We start from the raw sequence: 20,233 nt of genomic DNA, 5'->3' as shown, positions 1-20,233 counted from the left end.
CTTTTTCCGTGCTCTCCTGATAATCCTTTCACATAGTCCCTGACACTGCACTCCTCCCACTCAGTGTTGACTGAAAGTTATTAAATCAATGTCAACCCTGAAAAAATCCTGTTAAAAACTAATTTCATATGTATTTTTATACATTACATACGGTGAGAAAGTACATTTCAATAACCCTTGGAATCCTTTGAAGATTATTTAAGATGTTCTCATAACTTCTGTATGATTAATAATGATTAATAATGATTCCTGCATTTTTGGAGAGGGTGTGAATCAGAATAATGATCTCTGGAGTATGAAAAACTGGTCTCTGAGGAGTTGGAGGAACTCTCTCTCTCTCAGTCTCCCATGTCTTCCCCAGTTCTCTCTCCCCATTGCTGCCACTTCTTCCCTCCTGTCTGATTGTACATCCTGATTGTCATCCACTTTAGAATATAACATCGCTGTTTTTTTCTTCCTTTGACTGACAGCCGGAAAACACTGAATCTGCAGTCAGATGCTGAGCCTCTGCGTCAGGTCTCAGACAAGCCCAATTCAAGGGGTGATTCGAGTCATAACTACGCATCGGACTGTACTTGTGCTGTGATAGCTGTTCTCTAGTGTGGGGACAGTGAGGGTCCAAACAGCAGGGACTCTGCGTTCTGCTGAGTAGAGGGCAAAACCATCATCTTTTCTGATACTTAATCAGACTTTCTGCTGCAGCTGAGCATAGTGGAAATTCAGAGAAAAGACACACACTAATTACACTCCACAATAACACATTTAACTATACAGTATGTGAAGTAGTTTAGTTAGTAGTTTAGTTCTGGACTCATAAAATCCTCATCAGAAGGTCAGCATGTGTATCTCTCTCTCTCTCTCTCTCTCTCTCTGTACTTTGTACATTTGATTAGCCTCCCTTGATTTTGATTCTGTGTGCCCTTCCTGCAGCTAAATGTGTTTCCCCCTCTTTCAGCCAGTTGCTAGAAAAAAAAGGAGAGCTCCACCCATGTGACTGACCCGCCCAGAGACGGCGGGTCTGGTTTGGTGGGTGTCGCTGGTGGGTGAGGTGAAATACGGGTGAAATGTGGCCCGACAGGTCTGATGAGGGGCCCGGCCCAGAGATGCACTGTGGTTGCCAGGTGACTGACAGCTCTCCCAGGCCAGGTGTGGCCGCTCTAGGACAGTGTCACTGTATACCCCTAGAGAGTCCCGGACAGTGCTCTGTTCCGCTGGAATACCAAGGCCACGCTGTTCTGTCTCTTATCAACTGGGGGAAAGGAATTCTAGCGTTTGACCATCAGGGTGGAACTTTCTCCCCCCTCCCTCTGTCTCTCTCTCTCTCCCCCTCTCTCTCTCCTACCTCTCCATCTCTCTGTCTGTCTCTCTCTCTCTCCCTCCCTCGTGGAGTGTGAGGCAGGGTGTAGGTGTCAGCAGAGTGCATTTATTCTCTGAGGAGTGTGAAGGATCAGTGCAGGACTCTGTCACATTGTCGGGAGAGACATGCAGAGGTACGGCTCCAGGGCTACCATCACCACGACCGCAGACACCCAGGACCTGAACAGCGAGGTAAGAGGACACCCCTGCCATTCTGAAAACAGACACAGTCCCCCCCCCCTAACCTGGGAAGCATGTGCACCTTGTTGACTGTCATTTCAGCGCCGCCTGATAACTTTGCGTTCACTTGCGGGTTTGTTTGTTTCTCTTTTCCTGTCTCTCCCTCCCTCCTTCCCCCTCGTTCCCCTCAGACTGTCTCGCAAGTCTGCGTGCTCGTGGCTACATTTTAATAGCTTGTCCACATCACTGCTAATCACTGTTTTATTTTTCCGTAACGGCGGAGTGGTATAATTGGAAGTTATGCACTGCGATGTGTTTATCTCGCAGAGGTGGCAATGAGAGCTGTGAGGCTGGAGGGGAAGGATTGTCATGTTTGTTTTATCAGTAGCCTGTGCCGAGCCAACCGCTACATTAAACCACTATTAAAAGACACTTTCATGGCTAATGAGCTGATGTGAGGATGCGTCTACTCCCAAATGAGTGTGGGGAGTTTTTTTTTGTACATTTTTTTATATCCCATAAAAGTCATCAAAGAAATGAAAGATTCAACTTCTATAATTACCACAGACTCATATACATGCTCTCAACAGTCTGTTTGGGCAATTTAACTTTATTTTGACAGAACTGCAAATAAAATTAATTCATTGTAGAAGTTATGGAGATCCCCCCCCCCTAGGCACTTTGAGCTCAAGGTGGGCTTGCATTCTAATCTGAGACAGACTAACACTTAAAAGCAACTGAAGTGTGTTTTCAAACTATCAGGTCTCCCACTAATGACAATGGCACTCTGTTGATTTGTAGTTACAGCATGATGGTTTTCCTTTGTGTGCTGTGCTAAGGTGTCAGGACCTAAAATTAGTTCCATTGCTAACTGCCTGCTTTGTTGAGCAGGCAGTTAGCAAGGGTGGCGAGATACTCTGTTGAAGACATAGTAGTTATGGCATAAAGTTATATTTAGTCCGATCCAAGTCACATGTTTTTGACAGTGTTGAAGGATTCACTTAATTCATGTTTGGACAAATGCCTTGAGTTCAAGCGTGACTTGCATTTGAGGTTATTTAACAATATTGCCACCATGACCTAATCAAATTTATGTGTGTTAAATAAATTGATTGATTGATTGATTGATTGATTGAATGAATTATTCTGGTGCTGTTTTCAGAAGATTACCATGACAGTACCACCCACTGTGCAAAGGTTTTGCATATCCAGTCTGGTTAGTTACAGCATATTTAATTACTGATTCAGTAAATATGGAAATCGGCAGCTCTTTAACTGATGGCACATTCCTTATTGTTTGTACACGGGTGAATGGTTATGTGAATTTTCTGCATATTGGAGAATATGTAGGTGCTGTGTAAAACTGGCATACTCTGTCACCTGTCAAGTTTCAGAAAACATATTCTTATGCAACATTGAACTATTTTGACCACACACTGTGTTAGAAAGCAGTTTTGGACTTTGGTCATTTAAAAACAGAAACAGTCATGAAAGAAACCACCGATTACATCACCAGTGATTGTGTAGCTGTGTGGACACAGGCGTCAAACGTGTACCACAAAATATGCTCCCTGTTTTAACACACTGTTTTCTGACAGAATACAGAACCAAACTAATACATGCATTTGACATTTTAATCACTGAGGATTCCTTTTTCTTAAGACTGATAGAGATAGAGACTGCCACGCCTTTGTGTTTGAGGATGAGGACCCATCAAAAAAGGTTTCTAAAAAGCTGAGGAGATTCACACTCCAGAACAAAAACATTGACAGTTTTCTTCTTACTTTTTTTGCCAAAAGCACAGTGCTGATTCTAGCAGCTCTAGTTCAAGTTTCCTTTTTTAAGGACTATCTATGCCTGAAATCAGTTTGATTGGGTCTTTGCAGCAATGTTGTTTTGCCCACAGTTTTGTTATGTACTTGCTTATGAAAAGATAATATGAAAAGAAAGCATAGACCTTTCACCTAGGTTTTGTACAAATCAAATTTAAATTCATCATGAATGGTACAAGTAAAGATAAGTTTATTTTTACTAGTGGTGCCCATAATTGTGGCAGAGTGAGCTTAGTGGTTAAGGAGCTGGACTTGTAACCGAAAGGTTGCCAGTTCGATACCCCACTGGAACACGGCTGTTGTACCCTTGGGCAAGGTACTTAACCCACAGTTGTCTCAGTAAATATCCAGCTGAATAAATGGTTAACATTATCAAAACACTGTAACCGATGTAAATCACTCTGGATTAGAGCTTCTGCTAAATGCCTAAAATGTAATAATAATGTAATGTGTGTGTCTGTGCATGTGTCCAGAGAAGGATTCGGCGTCTCAGGTTGACCCTGCACTCCAATGACTCCCCAGGACAGGATGGGACCAGGGGATCCAGCGCAGACACGGTGAGTCTCACCACATTCATCTCACCTCCCTGACACAGAGCTGTCCCTGTCCCTCTCCCAGCCTCTGTAAGCCACCCTTTACCCTCTCACCCTCTCCCTATACCACCTACCCTCTGTAAGCCAGCCTTCACCCTCTCACCCTCTCCGTATACCACCTACCCTCTGTAACCCAGCCTTCACCCTCTCACCCTCTCCCTATACCACCTACCCTCTGTAAGCCAGCCATTACCCTCTCACCCGCTCCCTATACCACCTACCCTCTGTAACCCAGCCATTACCCACTCACCCCCAAAACTACCCTTTACCCTCTCACCCTCTCCCTATACCACCTACCCTCTGTAAGCCAGCCTTCACCCTCTCACCCTCTCCCTATACCACCTACCCTCTGTAAGCCAGCCTTCACCCTCTCACCCTCTCCCTATACCACCTACCCTCTGTAAGCCTGCCTTCACCCTCTTACCCTCTCCCTATACCACCTACCATCTGTAAGCCAGCCTTTACCCTCTCACCCCCAAAACTACCCTTTACCTAACCATACCCCAGTTTTTATCCATTGCTTCTCGGCCTTTTGGCTAAGATCAGGTGTAGTATCTGTTCTTGTCCGTTTAATATCTGATACGTCCCTTATATTACCTTATAGTACCTTATATTGAACGGATTTTTGGGACAGGGAGTCGGAAGAGGGGCTCGCTCCGTCCACTCCGACCATCCACGCGGTATTGCAGTGCATCCGGGAACGGTGCACCTCCTCCTCAACTATATTTCATTGGCTCTGTACCTGTATGCTGCACGCTGACAATAAAATTGAATCTAATCTAATCTAATCTAATCTAATTTTACCCCGAAATAAACCCTTAGCTAGCCACTGTACCCCAACCTGTGTCCTTTCACCATAAACTACCCCTTAGCTAGCCACTGTGTCCCAACATTTATCCTTTCGTCATGAAACTGCCCCTTAGCTAGCTACTGTAATGCAACAACTATCCTTTCACCCCCAAAACTTCCCCTTACCTAAAAACCGTACCCCAACCTTTACCCGATCTCCCCAAAGCTACTTCTTACTCATGCCCTGTTACCCTACTTTTATCCTTTCACCCCAAAACCACTGCCTACCCTCCGCCTGTACCTCAGCCTTTATTCTTTAACCCTTAACCTTTACCCCTTTGCTGCAGACCCATCTCTCATCCAGCCTCCGCAATCCAACCTTTACCCTTTAACTGTAAAACTACCCCTTACCTACCCACTGTACCCCAAACTTTATCCTTTCACCCCCAAAACTACCCCTTACCTGGCTGCCAGAACCCAAAATTTCCTTTGTGCACCCAGGGCTTAAAGCAACAAATTTTTCTGAGCCTGAATTTTTTTCTTTTTTAAGGGGGGATGAGGACAAAATGCGACACACGTACATTTAGCGTTACCACAACAGCCTTTATTCAAAATTGTAAAAAAAAAAATGAATACAATTTTGTATTACCGTGCTCAAATTAAAAGTGCTTCCTTTTTTCTTAAATGCTATTAATGAATAGTGAATTAATGAATTAATGAATGGTGCAACTTCAATAAAAGTTGGCCAAATAGCAAGATGTTGTGTTACAACTTTGTCCAAGTCATCATCATAGATTCAGATCAAGATATTGAGAATTCTGTCCATGTTGCGGTTTGTGGACTCCTCAACATTCTGTGAAAACATGTTTTGACAGCTTCTGTGCTAAACATTGCCTAATGCAGCACCACTTGTCCTGCATGTTTTAGATCTCTCCCTGCTCTAACACAGCTGATTCAAATGATCAGTTTGTTATTAAGCAGCTTCAGGAGTTGATAACGAGTTGATCATTTGAATCAGCTGTGTTGGACCAGGGAGAGATCTAAAACATGCAGGACAAGTGGTACTCCAGGAGAGGTTTGCGAAATGCTGGCCTAATGGAACAGGGCAATGTCGTGAGTGGATAGGTAGCTGGCCTGTGTAGGCTATTTGACACGCTAAGTTTGGAGAGTGCAGTTCTGTCCTGTGATGTTTTGCACAGGACAACTAAAGCTGGTGCTATCCTGAAAGACAGGTCATGTTCCGCTATAGATGCAGACTTTATGATTGCACACGCGGTCTTGGATGGATGAAGCGGCAGCAGTTACAGTGGCCACAGCTCCCGGCAGTGTTGACGTATAATGAAGAGCCCGAACAGCTGCTTTGTGTGAGGGATCTGTATCATGCCTTTTGCCGCTTGTCCCATGCTGTATTTTTTTTAGAACACACGGTGCAAAGCAGCTCCCGGGCTCGTTCAATTTGTGACAACATACGCATTCGCTTCCATGCTCCATCTGTTTGAATGCATGCTAGCCCATTTGTGCAGTAATCAATTGATACACTCCCCGCAAATACTTCTTGGCACCGCCTCACGGAAAGTTGAAACTAGTTGCTGATTGGATAAGAACAGTGTTCTCACACCAGTACGGTTAAAACCGTACATTGGTTAAAACTCATACAAAAAAACACCACGTCAGTGATTGTTTTTAATAAAATTGCGTCTGGTAATATCAGAGCCCGTATACGCTAGTAATAATTTATTGCCTGATCTAAAATGTCGTGGGGCCGGAGATCTTTAACCCATGTGCACCACTCCTACCCCTGTTATCCAGCCTTAACTCCTGCACCCCCACCCAGCCCCTGATAACCAACCCCATGCCCCTTTACTTTTTACCTTTACTCTTTCCACTGCATTATTTACATCCTCAGCAGATGATCTTATTCAAAGCGACTTACGTGTAATCCATTCACACGGGTGGATAACCTGATTCAATTCATGTCAAGCAGTAAAAGTTCTTGCTCAAGGGTATGACAGCAGTTCTCTATCCCTTTGGCCACGTGCCCTGCTACCGTGGCGTAGTGACTGCGCCCTTTTCCAGAAAACCCCGCCTGTCCCCACCCCCAAAACCAGGCGGCGCCATGCCCTCGGATGAGAGCTAGCTCTGCTCCTCTACAGAGGCTGTCGGCGGGGCTGTTTCCTTATCTACTGACATACCAGCCTCCCCATGTGCTAAATCTGGAGCATAATTTATATGTCATTTATTTGAGGAGCAGCATTCCAGAGCTTCTGGGTGCAGACACTGAAACCTGAAGGTCTGGCCAGAGAGCTTTACAGTATCTTATCTTTACCTGTTGTGCAATGGGCTCCCATTATAACAAAGGTCCTGTAATTCTGACGATGTTTCTGAAAGCTGTGTTTGTTTCTGCAATGGGCATAAGTGGGTGGAACTGAGATACAGACAAACAGAGTAGTGCTATTTATACTTGGTTAACTTTTAGGGAGCTTCGGTTAGGCAAACAAGCATTTTAGATTAGAGTTGGGGGACAGTTCCATTTTAATTTGGGAAATGAATTAAAATTCACTCCATGACTTGAAAATTGCCTCTCATTTTCTGTAAAAAAAATTTCAGTTAATTAGTTAAATTTCAGTTTATTTCCTGAATTTACTGACCTAAAATGGAATTGATCCAAACTCTCAGTAGTAGTATAGCTGTCAGAAGCTCTTATAGCCAGTCTTCACAGTTTGCATACTGATGGGGTACTCTGAGCAGCTTCGGTAGCAGACAGTGTACAGAGTAGTCCTCACAGGTGAAAGGTGTGTGTGGACAGGGCCTCAATGGTCATTATCTTATTTGTGAATATGGTGGTCTGTAATGACTGTGGTGTTTTTACTGATGGTGTGGCAATTCATGCCCTGACTGGTGCATATAATGTCACATAATGTAATGATTGGCTGTTGGTCAGCACAACTTGTTAATTTTCAGCCAATTACATGCATCTTCCTCTGGGATTGCTTGCATATATTTCCAGATGGAAGAGCCAGGTGTGTGACCTGGTGTTAGACATTAGAAATCGAGAAATCCCATAATTCTGATATACATATCGTGACTACATTTGTAGCATGATGAGATACTTGCATAGCTGGTCAGTGATAACATTTGCCGACTATTTGAGTTTCATTGTGATTTCAATGTCAGGTTTTCAAAAGGAAAGTATTTCCTGGTCATTACATTGTGCATCGTTGAGTTTTATTTAATCAAGCATGGCAAGCTAATAGCCTATTAGCCAGATTCTACTGGTCACGCTGTTTTCCTGTGACACTTTGTTGGACAGAGTCACAGGCTTGGGAGACAGGCCCACTCAGCCAGTCGAGATAGAGTCTCCGTCAGGGCCAGCTACCTTATTGTGATGTCACCTGTTCTCACTCAGAGCTGAGAAGGCACATGCTACCTGGAACTGCTGGGGTGCATGGAACATTACATTAATTGTTACATCACTATGGTCTGTAAACAGCATGCAGAATGTTTCAACTGCCCTTAGTCCCCTCCCTATCCGTGGTGCTAACCTGCACCACGCCTTACAGAGAACCCGTGGCAGGTGCACTTCTGCAAAGGTAATTCCTGCAGTCCTCAGGATATTGGGGTCCATGAGTAATGAATGAATTATCACGTGTTAACATGCTTTCGGTGCAGATAAGGGCTGAAGACCCTGCTATGGCTAACTCAATAGAAGTAAAGGCCTCCTCCTCCATCTGTGACCTGCAACTTTTTCATATTTCAGGCAGTGAGGTTTATATTATAGTTCAGCAGGGACATTGACTGGTCAATAAGAGGCAGAATTTTCCCCGCCTGTGCTCATGTGTGGATGTGAGGTAATCTTGGAGCTGCATTTTGCACAGATGCTCAGAGGCCCTGGTGTGCGTAGCAGAGAACAAGAAACAAGAAGGACTTTGTTTTTACAAGGACAAGGGAACAGGAAAAACCAGGCGGGGAGTGTGAGATAGCTGAGAGAGGGACACGGAGAAGAGAAGACAGGGGGAAGAGAGATCACTGCCGTCTTAGGTTCGGGACAAGCAGATTCTATTACATCTGTGACAATGACACAGGTGGTGATCCCCAAATTAAAAGGGCATGTCTTGTAACACTATCCTCCAATAGAGAGCGTCCAATCAGCAACTCCAGACTGTGTGTGCGGCGAACACCTGCAGTGACTGCCTGTTGCACCATCAGATAGAGGCCTATGAGAATGGCACCCCAGCTTCAGTTCCCACGAAGGGCTGGCTAACAACAAAGTGTCTCATGAATAAAAGCGTTATCTAAGTGGTGATTTGCAGCTCTGTATGTGATGCTGAGACCTGTGGAGGGTATGCAATAGAAGAGCCTCTTTCTCATTGGTGACCTGCTTGGTCAACTTGCACAGCATGTTTCCAAGTTTTCCTTTGCTATGCAAAAAAGACGCATTAACACCATCCTCACAAGTAAATGAAGTCTGTCTTTTGGGGTTAATGTTTTTATGGGGGAAGCTTTTGAATTATGAAAATGTATTTCCCTGGAGGTGAAACATGATCGTGGACTATGTCCGTCTTCTCTGGAGGCTGTGAGATAAACAGCATCAGTGTCTCCTCTATCTTCTCTATGTTGCCTATTGATGGACTCAGTAAAGAAACACAGCAGCCACCATCAAAAATCCACAATCCAAACACGTTAATTGTTTGTGTGTTTTACCATCTTTTCAGAACAAGCATAAACTTCACAGTCATAAAGAAACAGATCATAACTCCCATACCCTCCCATTTAGGAACACACATTTAAGTCACAAAAGATTAGATCTGATATACTTGAGGCATATTGCTATTTTTAAAGTATACTACTTTAGAAAAGTAGTACCCTTATGAAAATGTAATTTGATATTAGAATACAAAAAAAAAAAAAAAAAATTAAAGGAGTTTATTTTGATGAACGTGAAATCATACTGGGTAAATTCTGAAATGTGCCAGTTATTGCCTCTGTCATATATGTGAGGCTGCAGTGTAACATAGTGGTTAAAGAGCAGGACTTGTAACTTAAAGGTTGCTGGTTCAATTCCCTGCTGGAGCACTGCTGCTGTACCCTTTGTCAATGTACTTAACCCACAATTGTATCATATGCTTGCATCTCTATGTAAATATATTAGCAGATATATATACTGCATGTATGTAATCATATTTAAGAGAGTATATTGTAAAACTATTTATTTGGTAAAATACACTTCATAATATGTGGCTTAAACCTATGTCAGTCATTCTGAATAAAAGCATATGCTAAATGACAATAATGTAATGTAATGTTCCACAGCAGGTGGACAAAGCGTTCAACAGCTCCAGAAGGAGGAGGAATGGCTACATCCAATCAGAGAGGCCAGCAAGGGTGGAGCCACCGGTGCAGGTAGGAGTGGTCACTGATGCCACGCCTTCTCTTGGAACGTGTTCTACAGACATTCATGTGTCAGCCATATCCAGCCATAACCCCCAGAATGCTGTTCCAAACAGGTTTTGACCTCTGACCATGTAAGGGCAGGGTTATCTCATTTACACATGCTTGTTATGTAAACTGTTCTGGCGACGTGAAGCTTCTCCTTCAAGGTGTCAGATTTTGTGGTCCCTCAGACAGAAAAAGTATAAACTTTCTGTTGCGAAATGAGCACAAACTGCCCAACCTTTAATAAGCTTTCATATCGTCTCTTGCTTAGTGCTGTAGACTCATACAGCACATGGTAACTCTCTCTGCATGAATTCACACAGCCAGGATTGCAGGGATGCAATCTCCATATCACAGTGAGTGCTCTCATACCAGGTTGCAGAAACCTGACTCCACTACTGCATTCCGGACACCTTTTTAGCTGTTGTCGTTTCCCAACCTCCAGTTTCAAGCGCTCAGCAATGTTGGAAATGCCTTGTGTACACACACTGTCACACACTCTCTCACTCTGTTACAAACTCATACACACACACACACACATATTCACACTCTCTCACACTCTGTTACAAACTCACACACGCACACACATGCATGCACGTGCGCGCGCACACTCACGCGTGCACGCACTCACACACACACACACACATACACACACACACGCACACGCGCACACCATCACACACACACACACACACACATACGTTAAACCTGACAAGGGCAACCCTGTCTCCCCCAGCACCTCACAAATGGGGCAGGGGACCAGTCGTTGCAGACCGGGCCCAAGGTGTACGGCGTGGTGCAGAGGACTGGTGCAGACAGCCAGCAGGAAGTGATGGCATGCCAGTGGTCTGTCAATCACCTGAGGGACGAGATGAGGTACATCAAAGAGGTGAGTGGGGGAACCTTATGCCAGTGTTATGGGTGTATACTGCGCTGTGTATTTAACTAGATGTTACGTGGGTCAGCGAGTGGGTGAGTTTCGAACCTGGGTTCTCACTGCTCACTGCCAACCCCTTACGGCCAGCATCGTTGCCAGCTGAGCTAGAGGCAAATTGCCCCTAGCCTGTTAGCAACAACGCTAGTTAACCAGGTATCAGGGAGTGACGTAACCGCTACAACTGCTCAGCTACCTGCTACCTGCCATCCCACAGGTTTTATGCAGAACTCACACAAGTTACTCACTTCAGCTCTGCCACACCAGCTCTCTCCCAACTGGGCAAATCAGCAGGAGCACTGAGACCCTGTGTGCAACACAGGAGGTTACAATGACTCGACAATTACGTTGTCGTAAGGGGATTCAGCCATTTGAATGGACGTCAGGATATGGGATATAACTGTTCTTGGCGAGAGAATTCTTAGAAATTGTCAGAGACACTTAAAATATATTATATTATAATATATTTTTAAAAAATATAATATAAAAAATATATATATAAAATATATATCTAAAATATAAATATAAATATAAATATAAAAAAATATATATAATATATTATAATATATTGCTCCATGTCTATTTACCAGGGAATGAGGTACCAATGAAAAGACTCTCTCTCTCTTCCCTGCAGGTGCGAGAATCCCTGGAGAAAGTGAGGGAGAGGATGTACGGCCAGTTTGGCAGCATGCAGCAGTCTGTGCAGAGGCTGTCACGAGACATAATGGTGAGAATACAGTTATGAGAATGTTATACAGGCAGGCGAAGATGGCATGCTTCGAGTAAACAAACTCACAAGGACATAATTGACAGCTGAAAGGAGATTCTATTCCATTGTGATGTCAGAGGGTCTCTCTCTCTCTCTCTCTCTCTCTCTCTCTCTATTCTCAGTCAGCCCAGGCTCAGAGGCGGAGCTTGGAAGCGGAGGTGAGGTCACGGACCACAGGGATGGAGAGCTTTGACCAAATGAACAGCTCCCTCATATCTGCCAACATCGACCTGCAGGTACATGATGAATGACACTGATACACACCTGTCCCAGGCTGCCCCAAACTCTCATCGACATGCATTCAGATCCCTGCAGCCTTTTATCACAATGAAAATGAGATTCAATCACTATTGGCCACTAGATAGCATTGTTAACATTGATAACATTGTTATATGACAAGATATTCTAGAAATTCAACACTAATGTATAAAAATACACACCATATATTACACAAGAAATAAATAATTGATACTCCCATAGGTACACTAGTGTGTATGTTTGTGCTTATATTTTGTAATATGTAATAAATAATTTCACAATATAAAATTCCTTCTAAAACAATTTGAATATTTCTAAAACAATTTATATGTATCTATATATAATGATTTTGGGCTGCCAACATGTAATATGTCATTAAAATACATTTATGTATTATAAGTAAAAAAGCCATTTAAGTATTTGAATACATTCAAATTTTACATCTGCTGCTAACTACCTTAAGCAAATGGCACATAAACAATTTTGGAAAAACAAGTGCACTTTAGAGACGTGCCTGCATACCAGTGAAGATAAGAAAGAAAAGGAAGATTTCCACAGTACAGGAAGTCTACCTTTCTGAGATGCAGAAATAAAAGTGTAATTCTGGGTTTTCTGTCTTTCATACTGTATGCAATTCTATGAAACCAACACGAGCTTCCTGAAAAGAGAGGGGAAATGATTATGAACCAAGAAAGGCACCTTAAAAACCAGAAGGGCACCTGCACTGTGGCAGTTATTAATGAGACAGTGAAATGAGGGAGTATTTTATAAATGACTGCATATAAACGCAGTATTTTCAAACGTGGTTTGTTCCATGTTTGATGAATTTATGAATTGAGGACATTCCTCAATCAAGTGAAAGAAAATGTTGTTGATAACATAAACATCAACTTTATTCATTCGTTCAGAAGCTACCTAACACTCTTAACACTCAGATTGTCCTGGACAGATGTGATTGTCGTAAACAAAATCCCCTTTGTAAGTAAGAACGGGGAGCTCAGGGCTGATCGGACAACTCTCATTATTGCACTTCTCGTGTTTTCGAGATTACGTTTTGATAGTCTGAAGTAGTAAGGGGTGTGGCTTTGTTTTTACTGGGTATCCATTCATTGAGATGTGAAGAGTCTGCTCCCTGCGACGCAGTGCTGCATTGTGTGTGTGGTGGTGCTGGTGTTGCAGAAGTCACTGCTGGAGTCGTGCTCGGACCGCGTGCAGGCTCGTGAGGAGCTGAAGAGTCTCCGCGCTTCCTATGAGCGAGCCGAGGAGAGCCTGAGAGAGAAGGAACGACAGCTGGCAGCTGCCCAGACAGAGAACAATACACTAAGGCAGCAGGTACTACACCCCACCCCCCCCTCCCCCACGTGGTACAGTCCGGGTATAGGAATCTGCACCACCGTGCCACAGATTTCCTGTATATTGACAAGATTGTCATCTCAGTGCTCTTCACACTGAAAATTCTGTTTCTGCCATTGCTCAAGTTAAAAGCGTTTTGATTCGCTGGCCCATTGTGAACATTCTTGAAGGGGGAGTGGTCTAAAGCAGAACATCCAATGTTAGCATAGGAACACAGACATCATTGGCACCTCCTGTTACGAACCAGAACCTCCTAGATGGAGGATAGGAGGATTTTAGTAGCTGGTCATCATGGAATATCTGTGATAGTACAGAACCGCTGAAACAGTGGACATGGGAAATTGCAGTGGGGAGAAGCCCGTCATGTTATACAAACACGAACATTGACCATTAAAGATAAGAGATGAGAGTAGCTTTGGACAGCACTACTCAGCACTACTACAATTACCTGAAACAGTGAGAGAGAGAGAGAGACACTGTTCAGCCGAAGTCCCCAGTCCTGGCCTGCACTGACTCCACCAAGTGCAAGAATGGAACATTCCAGAGCATTCCATAACTTTCTGGACTTAAAAAAAAATGCATCATGATGATAGCCAGAGGTCATGTATCATGTGTCATGTGATCACAGAAACACCTGTAAGCCACCTCGCACATGCCCCTCACAGAGAAAAGAGTTTTACATCCGAGGAAGAACGAGCTGATTTTATTTAACGGCAGCTTTGATTAATGAGCGTCTGAGTTGCATTCCCTCCCTCTGTCCTTCCCCCGTCACTCCTCACTGTCTGTCTGTCTGTCTGTCCCTATCTCATCACTCTGCCACTGCTGCCAGCCCCCCTCACTCCTGCATGCGGCTGAATGACAGGTTTGGGGGCATATTTTCTTTGCGCAGAATATTCGCTTAATTACATCAGTCTCGCAGCATGTTCAGTAAATCAGTTTTGCAGGGTAAAATTGACACTACATATCCTACGTGTCTAAAATTCAGATCTTGTGTTTTCTACTGTCACAATGAAGCAGTATTGTGCACACAAACACTATCACCTGCATTACTGGTCTGTCAGTCCTTTCACCAGAACTTGATTGTCTTGTATACCATTACATTACATTATCGGCATTTAGCATTCACTCTTACCCAGAGCAACTTACATCAATTACAGGTTTTTACAATGTTATCCATTTATACAGCTGGATATTTACTGAGGCAAATGTGGGTTAAGTACCTCGCCCAAGGGTACAGCAGTAGTGCCCCAGAGGGGAATCAAACCGGCAACCTTTCAGTCACAAGTCCAGCTCCTTAACCACTAAGCTCACTTTGCCACTACACACACAGACACATTCAGACACAGACACACGCACACACACACGCACACAGGCATGCATGCACACACGCATGCAAGCACGCACATACACACATGCATACACACACACACACACACACACACACATACAGACACACACACACACACACACACACACACACACACACACACACACACACACACACACACATGTCCTGCTCCTTAACCACTGTAAAAGGGTATTTTTGCTTCATTGCTGGTGTTATGTGGTTGTGGTTTGGTGGGGCAGGTAGAATCCTGTCACGAGGCCCACTCCAAGCAGCTGCAGGAGCTGACCCTGAGGCTGCGGAGCCAGTACGAGGAAAGGCTACAGGAGGAGAGACGCAAACACGAGGAAGAGGTGGAGGCTCTGCAGGTACGTCTCCCCGTGTGCTTTCTGCTCACCGCAACTGATCCAGGGCCAGTTCATTCATCCCTGAACCATGTAGTCCTCAACATGACATGAAAAAATGTCCAGCCTCAGTGCTTCAAATTTATGTATATGTTTCAGGTACAGAACTGCTTTTGGGGGAGAAACTAGTTTGGTTCCTCTTGCTATGCGCATCACTGACAGACCTTTTTATTTTGCCCCATCTGGTGGTGGTTTGTAAAAGTGCAGTTGAAACATATTTTGTACCCCTGAGGAGTTTTCAATACAGTGACAACCCTCTCACATCCAGAGTAGCTTCATTGCAACCTTCAGAGAGCTGAGCTACAAGCTGTGATGAGGAAGCGAGAGAAAACATTGATCTAAAAACAGTACCTTTTTATCTGCCTTATCTGACTCAAACCCAGGCACAAATTGCAGATTATGTGAGGCAGATTGAGGAGGCAGAGAAGAATGCCAAGATAGCAGAGGCAAAGATTGCCGAACGGGACCAGAGGATCAGTGAAGTGGAACGTCTCCTGGCCTGCATGGGGCAGGTAAGACCCAGGTGTCCAGTGATGCCCCGGGACAATTTTATCAAATTGTTTTTGTTTATTTACACGTTTATCAATATTTAGAGAGCCTCTGTTGACAAGATGTTTGAGTGATCACAATTGCCAGAAGGCAGCACTGACCTCGCTAATATGTGATGTTGCAAGAAATATCTGGGATGCCTCAGCATTTCAGGCTGTGTTTCTGGATTTCATCTGCCCTCGGTGAGTTTCTGTGCATATTTCTGCAGGAGAAGAGCCAGCTGGAGCAGAAGCTGAGGGATTGCGAGCTGCGTCTGCGCAGACTGGAGCAGACGGACCACGTGGACGCAGCTACAGCCAAGAGGTATGGAATCGGTGCGTCAGGATTCCCTGTAGAGCGCACCTCACTCCCGAGGTTAAAACGCGGTTCCACCTCGATCCCCGCCCCCTAACACCTGCTAACTCTACAGGATCTAATGCTTATTTTACGTGTAGTAATGTGATGTATTTTGGATTCTGTGTTCTAGTGACTGATGTATCGTAGTATACTTGGCTTCTGTTGCCTAGTCAGTTTGCATAAGTTAACTTGTGGTAGGGCTTGAATAGTGTTGCACTCACACTCACTGGCCTGGGAGTCTGTTAGCCTGGTCTGACGCTGCTGCTCGTTTAACTTGAATGGATACACTTCTCTTCTATTATGCTGGACGTTTCTCTGGATAAGAGCATCTGCTAAATGCATGTAATGTAATGTAAAGCTGCACCCCTGGCTTCTCTAAGGGTGAGTTTACACTGTTATCCGTGAAGCCCAGGCTTCTGCAGACAGGGTGGCTGCAGTTCCTACCCTTTAGCTCGGATGCTTGTTGCTCTGCAGGACTCAGCGGCTGGAGGACGAGGCTGCGGAGCTTCGGGAGAGAATCAAACACCTGAACGACATGGTGTTCACTCAGCAGAGGAAGGTGAAGGGCATGATCGAGGAGGTGAGGAGAGCATTCTGTCTCTCGCACACACGCACATATAGACACACACATGCGCAAATATATACACACACACACAGATACACATATATACACAGATACATACACAGATATACACACACACACACACACACACACCGAGTATTTTATGTAAGTACATACAGACACACAGACACACAATACCACAGACCCCTGGACTATTTGCATATAGATGGCATATTTAGCTTAAAGTACACATTTATCTGTGGCCCATTGATATTCATAGAACATGGTGAGCTGGAATATGCACAAGCTTCAAATCATGGTAGGACTAACAGATGCATTCCTAAATGAGGAACTCTCACAACAGCTCAGCCTGATTGTAAAGTGGTATAGATTATGTCAACGAACAGGCAGTGACAAGAAAATTCGGATTCACATCATATCTTTTTTTTGCCATTTTTATTGTGAATTTCCAGGTTGAAACGTTAAAGGAAAAAGTGGCACAGAAGGACATGTTTATCACTGAGCTGCTGGACAGAATTGCTATCGTGGAGTGTGAGGTAAGACCAGAGAGGAGCATCAGTCAGTGCAGAACTTAAAGAGAGAATGACTATCAGTAAAAGATGGGGAAAAACACCCAGCGGAAAAGATTGGGTTGGCCTTTGCAAGAGCTGTTACATCTACATTTTCAAGGCCATTTTCCTTGATGTTTGCCTGGTAAAGTGCAACTAAAGAATTTCACAACAGTTGTTTTTCAGATACAGCGCTTGACTTTTTTCCAGAAGACACAAAGTTAATGTCATGCCCCATCGTGGTATACATGTTAAACAGTAATCACAAGGTGAAGCAGAACCCATCAGCACCTGTGTGCATGACTGCTACTCTGTGTCTTTGACACATTCTGTGCCAAAGGCACGCAGAGCTTCTTTTATGCCAATGAACAGCTGTCCCATGGAAAACGTTCAAATTCATCCCTCTTTTGAATAATTTTTTATTGCATTTTTTGACATTCCCATCATATTCCAGACTGAAGTGTGATTGGCTCTATCACTTTGCTTCTTTTCTTAGAACAATGAGCTAGAGGACAAGGTGCAGTATTTCCTGTCTCAGCAGAAAGTGCAAGGAAATCCAGTTGCCACCAGAGATGTTGGAGTGGGCTGTGATCTGCCCCAGGGGTAAAGGACAAAAAAAAAAAATACCACCTACATCTAGTGGAGCTCCAAAAGGGACAGTGTGGAAAAAACATACACAGACGCACATTCACATGCTCATGTGATTTCTTTTAAAAGGATTTTTTATCATGTCCCTTTAGGGGATCCATATACATCAGCCCATATTTGAAAATCATTATTATTATTATTATTATTATTAGTAGTAGTAGTAGCAGCAGCAGTAGTAGCAGCAGTATTAGTAGTAGTAGTAGCAGTAGTAGCAGTAGTAGTATTAGTTGTATTAGTAGTATTAGTAGCAGTAGCAGCAGCAGTATTAGCAGTAGTAGTAGCAGTAGTAGTAGAAGTAGTATTAGCAGTAGTAGCAGTAGTAGTAATAGTATTAGTAGTAGTAATATTAGTGGTAGTAGTAGTATTAGTGGTAGTAGTAGCAGTAGTAGTATCAGTAGTATTAGTGGTAGTAGTAGTATTAGTAGTAGTAGCAGTAATAGTATTAGTAGCAGTAGTATTAGTGGTAGTAGTAGTAATAGTATTAGTGGTAGTAGTATTAGTGGTAGTTGTAGCAGTAGTAGTAGTAGCACTAATAGTATTAGTAGCAGTAGTAGTAGTAGTATTAGTGGTAGTAGTATTATTATATCTATCTTTTCCTGGTTTGTTTCTCCAGGCCTGAACAGCAGCCTCTGACTGCAGTCACAGCCCCAGCTAGAGTGAGGTCGAGCCTTCCTGTACACAGCAGAATGGAGTCCAGCGTGCTCAAATACACACCCCAGCAGTACAGCTCCCTGCTGCAGTCCACACACACCCAGCAGAGCAGAGTGGTGATGCGGTCAACGAATTGTACCACCGTCAGGAGAACTCCAGCCCAGTCTGGCCCGGTCCTTTCCGTCACTGAAGAATCCAGCCTGGTGCAGTCCACTTCGGTCCAGTCCAACCACAGGGCACGGTCCGGTCCACCAAATCTTTACACACCGTACATGAAGCTCATGGAAATAGCCGCAAATATTAAAACAGAGAGAAATTAGGCACTTGCCACTGTGGCTTACAGCCGCCGGAAGGCAGCTCTGATCTCCCTAATGTGTAAAACGTTGCATGAGACATCTCTGGCATGATGATCTGTGACATCACAATTACAGTATTACTCCTTTGCCTCACTGGCAGTTGACAAATCAAGATGTATCTCTCATTGTGAAGAAATGATCATATCTGAATGATAAACACATGTTTTTAGCTCACTTCGCACAATATATACGGCTAATGAAATCAGTATGCTTATGTACACATGTAAATAACGGTATTATTGTCTCGAACTGTATATGATTTATTTTGATGCGCCTTATGTTGTCTTTGTTTACAAAAAATGTAGTGATAGGGTTTCATGCTGTTATGGAGTTTGAACTTAGAACAACAAAGGTTTATATTTGTAATTCAGATTCATTTTATTTTCCCTAAAAGGCAATTTTCTCTTATTTTTACTCAGGATAAATATACGTAGTTACTGAAATTAAATTTTTATTCAGTTATTTTTTTAAATTATTTACATTATGTTTTAATATATATATATATATATATATGTTCCTTTTATTTATACAGTTTTCTAATGTCAGAAACTGTCAGTTTCTTACTGACAGCCCCAGTACAGAAGTGAAGGGTTCTGTGTTACACTTTGATATCTGAGGGGTTTGGGGTGACGATCGAAATATGTATAATAATGTTTTAATAATGAACTATCCACTCAGAATGAGTAGCATCAGCACACATCTTTGTATACACTGCCATACCAGAGAATGTGCAAATACCTAAAAATATTGTGTCAAAATTCAGGTGCTCTGAAAAACACAAAAAGCGTATCTCTGTCAAGTGCCTAGAGTATTAGACAAGTATTCATACACCTGTGCTTTACTTTATTTGAGCCAAAAATATATTAAGCTAATGTGACTTTCATATAATGCATGAAGGCAAAAGTGAAGATGCTGTGATCAACCGTTAAAGTGGTTGGTAAAAAAAATAAAAATATTTCATTGTGGTGATATTCTGTTTTGATTTGGCATTTCCCAGTAGTGTGATCGTTGTGCAGATTTGATCATGAACTCATGAAAACTCATGAAAACCACTGTTGCAACTTGGCTTCAGTCTTTAGTAAGTCTCTAGTTACCACCAGATGGCCCCACAGGTCTCTTTTAGGGGCAAGGGAACAGATGGGCCTGGATTGTGGGTACCGGGGAGTGCAAACATCAAATTCAACCCTGCAAGCAAATTGCGCATGGAGCATTTTCTCCCATTTCAGTCTGTACTGTACCACAATTTTCTCTCTCTCTCTCTCTCTCTATATATATAAATGTGAGTTATAAAACTGACATTCCAGTAGACCTTTTGA

The 20,233-nt window shown here is 43.3% G+C and overlaps 1 protein-coding gene and 1 non-coding gene across 2 annotated transcripts; both read left to right on the top strand.

Annotated features, from left to right (window-relative positions):
• Window positions 1-1,336: 1,336 nt before the first annotated feature.
• LOC118782502 (myocardial zonula adherens protein-like) lies at window positions 1,337-19,186 on the top strand. The gene is made up of 14 exons (XM_036535894.1): window positions 1,337-1,548; window positions 3,842-3,925; window positions 10,061-10,150; window positions 10,920-11,072; window positions 11,752-11,844; window positions 12,009-12,122; window positions 13,324-13,476; window positions 15,085-15,210; window positions 15,630-15,758; window positions 16,004-16,098; window positions 16,606-16,711; window positions 17,167-17,250; window positions 17,759-17,865; window positions 18,524-19,186. Exons 1-14 carry the CDS (start codon window positions 1,483-1,485, stop codon window positions 18,879-18,881), a joined length of 1,758 nt encoding a protein of 585 aa, XP_036391787.1. The 5' UTR covers window positions 1,337-1,482; the 3' UTR covers window positions 18,882-19,186.
• LOC118782503 lies at window positions 4,478-4,675 on the top strand. The gene has a single exon (XR_005005146.1). It is a non-coding gene; the product is annotated as a U2 spliceosomal RNA (small nuclear RNA).
• Window positions 19,187-20,233: the final 1,047 nt, after the last annotated feature.

The sequence above is a fragment of the Megalops cyprinoides genome, chromosome 8, assembly GCF_013368585.1.
Source record: "Megalops cyprinoides isolate fMegCyp1 chromosome 8, fMegCyp1.pri, whole genome shotgun sequence".
NCBI lineage: Eukaryota > Metazoa > Chordata > Actinopteri > Elopiformes > Megalopidae > Megalops > Megalops cyprinoides.
Note: the sequence above shows the minus strand (reverse complement) of the source record. Positions and strands in the feature narration are given on the sequence as shown.

Coding starts and splice junctions, on each gene's coding strand:
- LOC118782502 (XM_036535894.1), top strand. CDS start 1,483: ATGCAGAGGTACGGCTCCAGGGCTACCATCACCACGACCGCAGACACC. Junction 16,099..16,605: donor GACGCAGCTACAGCCAAGAG/GTATGGAATCGG, acceptor GTTGCTCTGCAG/GACTCAGCGGCTGGAGGACG. Junction 17,251..17,758: donor TTGCTATCGTGGAGTGTGAG/GTAAGACCAGAG, acceptor TTCTTTTCTTAG/AACAATGAGCTAGAGGACAA.